The following is a 12,143-nucleotide window of genomic DNA, read 5'->3' on the forward strand; positions in this document are numbered from 1 at the left end:
GCTCTAATCAGATTGTAGCAGTGGCCCATGTCTTATGCTTTTACCTTGGCCAAGTACTGAGAACAGGAGAAACTCTCCAGTGAGTTTTCCTAAGCTCTGTGGCTCTCTTTTCTAGGTCTAGGCATCTCTCTCACTAGCTTCTCTTGGGTACATTTGTCTTTTTTTAAATCTCCACTATAATATAAACAGAAACCTATAAATAATCATGAGCACTCAATATGTGCTATGATTATTAAATCATCCTGCTCTTTATTTTTCTCTGGAAAATATACAGAACACTTCCTCTTTTAAATTAAAAGAAAAATCAAATTAACTAGGTTGTTTTAACTTATGTATGCACTTCCAATTTTTTCTTGAGTCAGTGGGCCTTCAAAGAAAAAGGCTTTACCTATCTCTTCCCTGTAATTTATTCTATTAGCTTGATTATCAACACTTTTTTAAGAAATTTTGCAAAGTTGAACTTCATTAATCATAAACTTAAACAAGAGCCTCAACTTCTAAAATTATATTCAACATCATTTAAAAATGATAACCATACATTTGCCATAATTTCAAGGCTGGACCTTTGACAAATTCTAGCTATTGATATTTTGTGGTATTTTAGGTCCCAGAAAACAAAAAAAATGAGATGGGGGTTGGAAGAACTCATGAAGTGGAAACAAAGCAGTTAAGTGAGATGGACCTAAGAGAATTTTGATTTTACCCTCATGAACTCACAGTCTGTTACATGTTGAGATTAGTCTAGGCTGAAGTTAGGAGGCCTGCCACATTGAGTATCAGGTTTAGGCAAATACTGTAATGTCAGGGAGAATATTCCCTCACCTGAGGGTTTAGAAACCAAAAAGAGCTGATATTACCTGACGATTAATGATCAAATCTGTCAAGAGCATTTCCCTGTCTGCCTCTAAGGAGAAGCACATCATGGTGAATTCTGCACACGTGCTGAGTAAATGTTCTGAGCAGTCCTAGGTTAGGCTGTGCTAGGGGTGAAACTTAGAACTGAGTTTTTGCTATCGCTAAATTTAAACTTACTAAAACTAGAGAGTACACCCCTGGCTAAACATAGTTCTATCTTACATGACACAGAGAAAAGCCACCCAGTTAATTTTTTAAATTAAATTATGTGACTAAACCATGCCAAATATTTATAAGTACTTATAAGCAGTATTTTAGTTTGTAAACACAGAGGGCTGACTTTTTAACTGTAATTTAATTGCCATTAACATGATCTTATATAAAATCCTAAATGGTTTAATTTTCCAAGGTCTAAGAGATGGATGTTCATTCTCTGACATCATAGCATGCAAATAATTTTTATAGGAGCGTACTTTTGAGTATTTATCAAGGTATTCTTCTAATGCGAAGGAAAGTTAATTCCACTATGGCACATAATTTCCTGCCTGCCCATACTGAATCTATCCTATCACTGGATTTTGATACTAATATTTTGACTAGTTAGTTATTCATGTTAGGGAGTCTTAATAACTTTTAACAGGCTTTAAAAGGTCTATTTAACAGACTATTTATATAACTAAAATGAAGTTTCCCTATTATTTAAAACTGATTCAAAAGGTCACTATCAGACATTTTTTATACCTGTTATCTTGTATCTTTAAAACAAAAGACTGAGATGAAGATGATTATTTTTACCATTCTACTGAATTTAGGTACTTAAAACATAACAACTTTACTACTATCATTCAGTACAGTGGATCATAATAAGACAATAACAGACTAAAGTATCAAGAATATAATATCTCTTATTTGGGAAAACCCCTAAACAAACCATCTTCAAAATAAATGTTTAGTATCTGGGTGAAAAGTAATGCAGAGGGCTAATGGTCTCTGCTTCAGTACTCAAAAAGACATTTTTAAGTTTATTGCTAAATATTTGACTTTACTAATATGAAAATCTAAAGTGTTGTACAATGCCTGCCTTTGTAAAGATTACAGTAATGACACAACTAAATAAAAATAAATATGGTAAATTCAACTTCATAATTAAAATGAGGAAATAAACTGGGTACCTATGGAATCATCAGGGGTCCATGGATGACTTCTAGCTGGCTTTTCTGAGGTTGGTCCTGAGGTAGTAGTGATCATTCTGATGCTAGGACTGGATGACCTACTGCTCACCTGTAGAAAGAAGTAACAGGAGATTTATTTTTTAAAAATGACAAGAAAAAATTTTCATTACAAGGCAAAGGACAGAATTCCATTTTTATCAGTAGAGGTCCCAAAACACTCTTGCAGAAAAACCTCAAATCCTCTAAGGATATTATACACACACACACACAAATATACACATTCGGAACACTAATGACCTAAAGCTTTTGTTTTGACTGCCTATCACACCCAGAGGAACAGGTGTGAAATCTTGGGCCTTTGTAGATGGGAGTAAGGCTGGAGAACCACCATGCTTAAAGCTAAAACCCAAGGAAGACTTCATACTCAGGGAAAGAAGGAACGAGGGGAAAAAAATCTACCCTACAAAAGAAGGTAAGTAAATTTGTCTGTCTTGGTAATTCTGTGTGGAAGGGAGAAAATGTATCCACTGTGAATCTGCAAAAAATTTCCAGAATCAATGGGAAATCTAACAAGCCCCAACCATAACAAACCCTGAGCAGAAAAAATAAGAAAAAACCTACGACACTGAGTTAAACATGAGGCAAATTATAATCAAATTCTTGAAAACAAAGACATATAGAAAAGAGTAAAAAGCGTCCATAAAGAAAAGGTTATTTATAAAAAAACACAAACCAGTTATTCTTAATAACAACAAAGGAAGTCAGAGGAAAGAAGAATTATCTTTAAACTGCTAAAATAAAATAACCATGAACTGCAACTGTTTAGCCAACAAAAACGTGAAGAATGAGGTCAGAATAACATTCTCAGATGACAAAAAACTGAGTCTATCATTCATAGATTCTTACCATAAGAATTTCTATAGCATTCAGGAAGAAGAAAAATTTTTCCCTAATGGAAGGGCCAAATTGATATCAGGATTACTGGTAAACACAAGTATGAATCCATACACTGAAAATATTAAACAATGAAAACAATGACTAATTTATAGAATTACCAAGCTAATAAATAAGATGGTACTAAAATCTGAATAACAATAGCATCAGAAAGAGAAACATAAATTTAAAAATCTTCATATTGTTCAGCCTAAAGATACTAACTTTAGGTTGGGCATGAGAGTTAAAATTTCACAGGCAATTACTAAAAGTAATAATATATCTAACTCCCCAATCAGAGAGAAAAAGAATGGAATGAGAAATATATTATTGAATTCAAAGGAAGAAAAAAAGAAATAAAGCATAAAATAAGAACAGTAATTGTAATAAATATAAATGGATTACACTCTCCAGTTAAAATATTTTAAAAATCAGATTGTCAGGCTAGAGTAAATGCTGTTTATAAGAGACATATCTAATTCACAGAGACAGAGAAAACAGAAAGTTAAAGGATAAAAAAAGATAACCAGGCAAAAACTACCCCCCCCAAAATTATATAATTATATTAATATCAGAGAGAATAAAATTACTAGGGAAAGATACAAGTAATTCAATTCAGAAGAAAACAATTCAAAATTTATATGCTGTGCCTATTACAATATAGGCTGTACCTATACAAAGCTTCCAAACAGATAATAAAACTACAAGAAAAACATTCATGATCAATCATAGTGAGATATTTTAAAAAATCCTCTGTAAATGATACATAAAATCAGACCAAAAAACAAAACATGTACATAGTACAACCTGAACTCCATAAACTCTATGCCTGAAAAATGACAATATGCATTTTTTAAGCACCCATGGAACATTTATAAAAACTGATCATGTACTAAGTTATAAAACAGATCTCAAAAATTTTTTAAAAATTTAGTATCATATAAACCATATATTTTTGTATTGATTCACAATCTTTAAAAATCCCATGTTTAAACATTTAAAAACACTTCTAAATAACTCACTGTTCAAAGAAAACAAAATGGAAATTAAAAACAATTTAAACTGAGTTTTAACTCAAATCATGCTAAAACCTGGGGCATCCAACTAAAGAAGTACTGAGTGAAAAATACTTAATTCCAAATATTTATGCGAAAAAATTAGAAGCAGTGATAATTTATAAGCTAAGGATTTAACATACATAGTCAGAAAAAGAACTAAGCTATAAGTTTCTCAAAAGAAACAAAATGAGAGCATACTATAAAAATTTTGTGGTTAGTAAATAAAAACCAAAGTGAAATAGACAAATTCAAAAGAACATAAATTACCAAAATTTCTATATACGTTATAGAAATATACCCCAAAAAGCCTATAAGTTATCAAAATTTCTATACATTATAGAAAATCCAAAGGTTTTACAGGCGAGTTCTATCACTCAAGAAAATGACATTTTCCATCTTAAAGAAATTATTCTTGAAAAACGAGGAATAGTTCCTGACTCATTCAGCAACAAAATTATTTAAAAAGTTGAGGTTATTCTACAGTTGCATAGGCCACTTGACATTAGAAATTCTATTAATCCAATTCATTATATCAACAGATTGAAGAAGAAAAACCTCAACAGATACAAATAAAGTATTTGATAAAATTTAATATCCATTTATGAAACCTACATTTAACAACTTAAATTTCATTTAAGAGAATTTCTTAATCAGCCAGAGGGCACTTATGAAAGGTAGAAACATGACAGATGATGGAAAATGGCATTGTGGGCGTTGAGAGGATGCAAAGGGGGTCACGGGTGAGGACTACACGGGAGACTCGTGGGAACTGATCGTGCTCCCTTTCTTATGTTGGGCGGTGGGTTTGTGAGTGTGCATTTTATTACCAGGTTTCACTACTCACATATTACATGTGTTCTTGTCTATGTATTTATACATCATATATTAAAATTCTCAAGAACATATAAACTAAAATGGATTTCATAAGGATTTTTTTAAAAAGCACCTTTTTCTCTTGATATGTTACTAAATACCCAATAGGAAACTCAAAAAAAGAATCTGGAGTTACATCTCATCAAACATAAAAAACACATATATTCATAAAGAATTTTATGTCCAGTTTCAGTATGTAAACATAGGAACACTCTAAGGTGCATCAAGTAAAAATGAAAGGCCATATAGCAGTGTAAAGTGTCCTTGAGTAGAAATGACCAGATGTGAGTTTTAATTGTGGTGTCACGTGTCATTTAGTTTACTTCAAGAAGTCTTGCTTTCCTTATCTGGAGAAGGGTTAGGACTGAGTTAAGGATGAGATGACTTTCAGTGTTCCATCCTGTGCTAAAATTCTATGAGGTAAAGCCTTAAAAACTCACAGTGGACTGAGGATACTAACCAGAGAAAGGCACTTTTATAACAATTTCAGAGACTAAATCATAAAATAATTTGGAAGAAAAGAAAAACTGATAGAATGTTACTTCCTTCTTGGGTACCCATTGAAATTGCTTCAGAAATTCCAAAAAGCTTTTCTATACCATAAACAATTTAAAACTCAGTATGAGACCGGTAGTTCCAAAATCTTAGTTCATTCATGTCACACTTATAAAGGAGCCCTGTGTATCACCATGCTCATTCTGTTCTCTTCTTGTTAATTCCTCTCCTTCATGTAAGGCCCAGCTCAGGGTCCCTTAAACAGATCTGCCCATTCTTGCTACATCCCTGGTTCTTTGTGCACAAAACCAGAACCTGTGTTACAGGATGAGGAGTGCCTAGCAGTGTGCAGAACAGAAAATGTTTATTGGTTGTTACTGGATCAGTTCTGAAATTTCACCCTGACATTCCTCAACTTCCATTGGCAGGTTTACCTTACCACAACCCAGATCGTCCCTCCTCTGACAATTTCTTACACCGTTTCCCTACCTGCTTTTAACCTTGACATTATATTCATTCAAGGATTATATGGTATAGTGCAAAGAGCATGTATGAAACTGAAATATATATATAAAACTGCTACTTTTACAGGTCACAAACAGTCAAATATCAGCAAATTCACGTGATTTAGTCCAGCAATTTTCAACCTTTTTCACCTCATGGCATACATAAACTAGTTACTAAAATCCTGCTACACACCAAAAAATACGTTGTATTTTTTTCTGATCTGACCAAAAAAAAAAAAAAAAAGGTATAATTTTGATTCATTCACACAGGATGGTTATTGTTGTGTTGGCTGTTGTCATTTTTCAATTGGACAATCTAAGGAAAAAGAGGTCAGTGCCCCTGACTAAATAGTCAGGTACTGCATATTTTAAAAATTCTTGTGACACACCAGTGTGCTGCAACACACTGGTTCAAAATAGCTGATTTAGCCTAATACTTTGGAGACCTGGGTTTTAAGTATCAGTTCTGCTATTTATAGCTGTGTAAACTTAAACAAGTAACTCAGCCTCTCTGAGCCTTAGGCTCCTCCTTTATCAAGTGTGGATGACAAGTAGCAACAGTTAAGTCAGGCATTAGAGACAGTACAACCCAGAGTTTGAGTCTCTGGTCTGCCATTTATTAGCAGTGTGGCTTGAGATAAGTTATTTAACCTCTAAGACTCAATAGTAAAATGAAGACAGTATTACCTACCTCATCAGGTTGTAAAAAAATCAATTGAAATAATGTACTTGAAGTGTCTTCACACAATAAAATGCTTACTAAATGGCAGATAATTAGGTTGTTGTAAATATAAGATGGGAATAAATATAATGAGTAGACTTGTAGCTCCTAACAATTCCCTCTCTAGATCAAAAATCAGTTTTTATTTAAAACATATTCAGTGGCTAAATCCTATCACAAAGACATTTCTCTCCTTGAATTTTGGCTGTATTTAGTCTGTTCCTACAAAAACTTTAACTTGAGCCAGAAATGCTTTATACTACTTTCAAAGTTTGTGATTTTGCAAAAGCATAAAAATCTTCTAAGGGTAGAGATCGTATGTACTTTTGTATTACACTTCCCAGGATTTAGAAAATTACTTACTATACAATAACCACATAATCAACACTCACTGAATAAAATAATAGTAAGAGCTGCTGGTACTAAGAAATAAGACTGGTGCTTAGGCTTAGTTGTCTTTTATATGTAAGAGGAATAAGAATAAATACCAGAGAGAATCAGTGATGAAATGTATCTCTTATTTTTAGAATGCTGTCACCCTTGGTAAAACAGATATTATGACATTATTACTGAGTCCTTTTAACCTCATTCACTGAAAGCAAGTCTTGTGATTTAAAAAGAGTACACTGACTTCACCATAGTTATAATTTATATTATAAAACAAGAGTATTTTTTTTCCAAAGTGCTAGCAGAGGAGGGTTTCAGTCAACCTAATTTTACATTAATAGTTTTACTTTAACATTTTAAGGAGAGAAATAACTATGTGTTTGTGACATGTGAGACTCAATATCAGTTATGAGATATTAAACAAGATACAAGTAACAATTAGGTTTACAAAATATAAGTGGATTTTGTCCATTAAAAAAGTCACTGAATACTTGTCATATTAAAACAAATAACCCTATTTGGACCTACTATGAATTATAGTATTCCTTAAATTTATACCTTTCCCAAAAGAATTCTTTGCTACTTATTTTTCACCTTCTAATTTTCGAAGAAACTCTCAGATAGTATCTCATGAGCACAGTCATTTTTTTTACTTGAGATTTCCTATAGCTATAAAACTAAAAAAATAAGGCTAATATTTTTAGGTAAAGTTTCAAAACTAGTCTTTCTTTAAAGCTACAAGAAAAGCTCTAGTGAGCTAAATTTAAATCCCTAAGAAGTCTTCAGATTTCGAGGGATTGATATCTCAATGAATAACATAATATGCTAATATGTTCATATAAAAAAACTGAAGAAATATTTTAAAACAAGCCGTAACTGTATTTTTTGAATACCTGAAAAATAAGAGGCATAAGTAAGGAACAGATAATATCTGACAATTAGAAAAATCTAGTTTGTGGGTTCAATTTATGTTACTGCTTACAACTTGCTATGGAAAATGTCTTATTTTATAGTAGCTATTTTTAAAAAATCACTGGTAAAATTCTGATGGCCATAAACGCTCTCAAACTATTAACTTATTTAGGTTGCTCCTTCAAGACATTTACAATTACTTTATGCTATGCTTACATAAACTGCAAAGTTTAAGAGACAGAGAGAAACGTGACTTACCACAAAGATTGGATATGAAAGTGGGTACGAGAATACAGAAATACTACAGAGCAATTTAAGGCAGCAGAGGAATACTAAGCCAAATTTAAATCGCGGGGGCAAATTACCACCAGTGGACACGAATGAGAATTGGACTTTGACCAAAACTTTATCTCTATATTTATAAAAAGAAATTGGGTGTTATTTTACAGGCAAAAATAAAGCTTTGCTTCTTTTTATGTCTCACCTGAAAGACTGAGAAAATATTTTCATGAGGCAAGAATTTATGGCCAGTGCTACTATTTAGACTGACATTTTAAAGCTATTTTAAACCCTTAGAAATCTTAGTTGCTAAAATTATACAAGCACAAAACACAGAGATTAAATGTCAATTTATATAATATTCTTGCTATGACAGTCACAGATAATTCATTATGACAGTCACAGATAATTCAATTAAATCTATACATGGCAGGGTGTATTGAAAACATTTTTCTGACCTGAAGGTATAGGCTCATTCTAATTCTGACTTCACTATAGTTCACTGTAAGGAAATTGTAGAATTTTATTATTCTTATATGGTCTCAAAATTCTCTAATAGAAAGGTACAAAATTCCTATGTACCATGAATTATTCAATACTATTATTGTAAGCCTCTGATTTAAGAGTTTTAACAGAAAATTATTTACAATAAAGAAGGTGCAGTTGAGGATGGACATAAATTATATCCCTTAAATAAAAACAATGTATGATAATACATCTCTGTATATGTGATTAAAGGCCTTTAAGGCAAATGTTTTCCATGATCCCTTATAGAAGCTTCTCTTACACAGAAAAAATAGAATGCCAATAGGTTTTACTTCTTTCCAAGTACTTTTTTGTTTTACTTCTGGATAGTAATACATTATAGTGAGAGCAAGGAAGTAGTAAGAGCCCTGGAAGGCACACTCTGGGGAGCAGGCATACAATATGTATTAAGCATCTATTGTGTCTGGTAATTTCGTATGTTATAAGAACCCTGAGGTATGAGTATTATGGTCCCCACTGGCAGATGAAGTTGCTGAAGTTTAGGGAAATTAAGAAACTTGCCCAAAGTCACATAACTAACTAGTAAAAGGAGATTCTAAACTTCATACAAAAATATAGTATGTTTAGCTTTCTAAATAATCATAATTGCATCATCTTTCAGTTGTGTTTTACTGACTTTAGCCCCCTTTAAGAGAAGTCTTGAAAATAGATCTATATTATATATTTCCAGAAGGGGTATGCAGCATACAAAAGAATGTATAATTTTAATAAAACATAGAAAGGCTCATCCAGACATATAAAATATAAATTTGTGCAGTCGTCTGTAGAAATTTATTATCAAGGTGGGTTAGCCTTGCTCAATAATATGATACGGCAAAAATTCATCATCACTGAAAACTATTTAAATAATTAATGACATTGTAGACTATCAGAAGCCAAAACACTTCACAGTAAAGAGATCTAGGATTACACTGGCATGCATTCCATTCAGTTTTATATACACGGTAGAATGACAGAGTGTAGAGTTTGGGTGCTTTAGATTCAGATCTGGATTCAAAACTTGGTGATAGGTGTAAGGGAGGTAAGAGACTCAGGTAGTTGAGTTTCTCTGACCCTCAATTTCTCAATCCACAAAATGAGGAAAATAAACAATATAAATTTATAGGGGTAAGATTAAATAACATTAAAAAGGCCTGACTGGCACAAAGTTGGTACACCATAAATCAATGGCACCTGTTACTGCTACAGCTTTTAAATGAACTGGGGATAAGACCTGCCCAAATATGCTCCATGGGGACTACTAGGCCTTCTTGGTAGTCTATGCCCCAGCGAAAGAACACCAGGAACACACTTACAGTAGGTGAAGTTGGTTTTACCTTTTGTTGCAGTGAACCAGAAAGCTCACCAACGGGCACTGTGGGGTGTCTGAGTAGGAAGGTTTTAGAAAGAGCTTATTCTAGGATTTGGGATTCTGTTTTGTGATTTGGGGAGGCTCCAACGAAGGAGGGGTTCACTCTAGACTGGCTACTGCCACAAAGCAGGGGCAGTTCTACCAGGAGGACAGAGCAGAGAGAGGATAAAGCCACAACTGGAAAAGCAGCAGTAGTCACGTCAGCTAGGAGAAGGCAATGTTTGGCATTTTGTGGGTGGCACAGTGACCTTGTTTTTGTCTGTGCTTAGACAACGTTACAAAACGGTCTTGTTTTGTCTCATCTTATCATGGTCTCAGCATAACCTTGTTTACTGGTGTTCTGAGAAACTGTTTATGTTCTAACACTGAGGCCTGTATCAGATCAGTTCCTGGACAGCAAGGGCTGCTTTTTCTCAGTATCTTTTCAAAGTATGTAGGAGACCAGATCCATTACATGTGCTTAATAAGCTTCCTGAATTAATAAAAACCTGAAATAATTAATTTAAAAGTAAGGTGTATGTTGTGAGTTTACAAAAATACTTAAATAACTACTTTTAATAAAGAAGCTTGCTTGGTTCACAATTCTTGTTTCAAAAGAAATGGCAGTATAAAAACAACCAATTTAATTTTAGTTTACAGATGGAAAGTCTAAGTGATTTTATTAAGATTAGTCTTGAGCCAAGAGCCAAAATACACTCTGGTCAGTTTACCTTCCTCTGTAAGATGTAATGCTAAATCTCATTAGCAAGTTCTCTCTCTTCCTCTGATTACTGTGCTCAGTGGACAAATTAGTCTCTTCATATTCTTCATCAATCTCCATGGCCATATAAACAAACCTGGTGCCTTTGTTTAATCACTGCTTAGCCAGACTTTAAATGACTGTCCCACAACCACGGTCTGCCTCAGTACCAGTATTTTACTTGAAGATATTGTAAATGAAAAGTGTAACAATCATTATCTCAAGTAACACAGAACTTGTGAGGAAATAAGTAAGGCTTGGTATGGTGAGGACAGTGCTGAATTAGAGTACAGAGAAAAGCACTCGTTCTAGCAGATGCTCCTGGGCTGTCTTAGGGCAAGCTTCTCATTCCTAGTCAATGGGAGAATACTTGGCCAGAGTTTCTCATAACTGGCATATCAATAGCAATAGTAAACAGTTAAAAAGGCTGAGCTCATCAATCCTGTAAGGAATCAAAGCAAATACCAGATGTTAAACTATCTGTTACTAAATGCCCTGATTAATACTTTAAGTATTTGAGGGGGAGAAAAATAGAAAAGTTCATTCAGAAGTTCTGGAGTCTCACAGAAGCAGATATACTGAAAAATCTGCTATTAAATAAAATCAAGACTTAGAATCACTTAATATCATAAAATATATAATAAATTAATGTGTGTGTATATATATATTTTTTACCTATGTATGTGTATATCTGTGTGTATAGACATTGTGAGAAATAAAAATATTTCCAAATATAAATGAAAATAAAGGATATTTATGATTTAAATATCTCAAGTGGTTTTTGTTAATTAAGTTGATGGCTATAAAGGCTTTCAAATTTTTATTAACAACTACAAAAAAATCTCAAAAATTTAAAGTATGTTAGAAAAATAAAATAATAAAAAACACCTTTCTAGGACAAAAAGTACTAATACATTTCACCATAAGTTAAATCACATTGTTTATAATATATACTCCTATAATTTTATATGAACATGGACCATAATGTGATATTTTTATTACTTCGGATGCATCCAGTACTCCCAAAATTTACTTCCTCTGCACAACAGAAAAATATCAACAAACACCTCATAATGAGTTCTCATTCATTTTAAGAATATGACATATATAAGATGTAAGTTATATATGTCCAGTTTATCAACCTGAATAAGAGACAAAAAATCAGTGACTAAATTGCAGCTTTTACATAACTGGTGGGCTAAAAATTTGTATTAGGCAGTCATGGCTTAATTACAGCACTGTCTAGATCATCTACAAAAAAACAGTGATAAAGAGATAAGGGGAGTTTAGCAGAGCATCCAGAAATACAAAGATGA

General features: G+C 32.9%; 1 protein-coding gene across 2 annotated transcripts in view; it reads right to left on the reverse strand.

Annotated features, from left to right (window-relative positions):
* MAP3K7 (mitogen-activated protein kinase kinase kinase 7) overlaps nt 1-12,143 on the reverse strand; it is a 57,758-nt gene that overhangs the window by 6,613 nt on the left and 39,002 nt on the right. For both annotated transcript variants that reach the window (XM_016208133.2, XM_016208134.2), the window contains one exon: nt 2,028-2,136. In XM_016208133.2, the coding sequence (XP_016063619.1) occupies nt 2,028-2,136 (109 nt within the window). The remainder of the gene's footprint in view (nt 1-2,027; nt 2,137-12,143) is intronic.

This window comes from Miniopterus natalensis, chromosome 5 (assembly GCF_054644295.1).
Source record: "Miniopterus natalensis isolate mMinNat1 chromosome 5, mMinNat1.hap1, whole genome shotgun sequence".
Lineage (NCBI taxonomy): Eukaryota > Metazoa > Chordata > Mammalia > Chiroptera > Miniopteridae > Miniopterus > Miniopterus natalensis.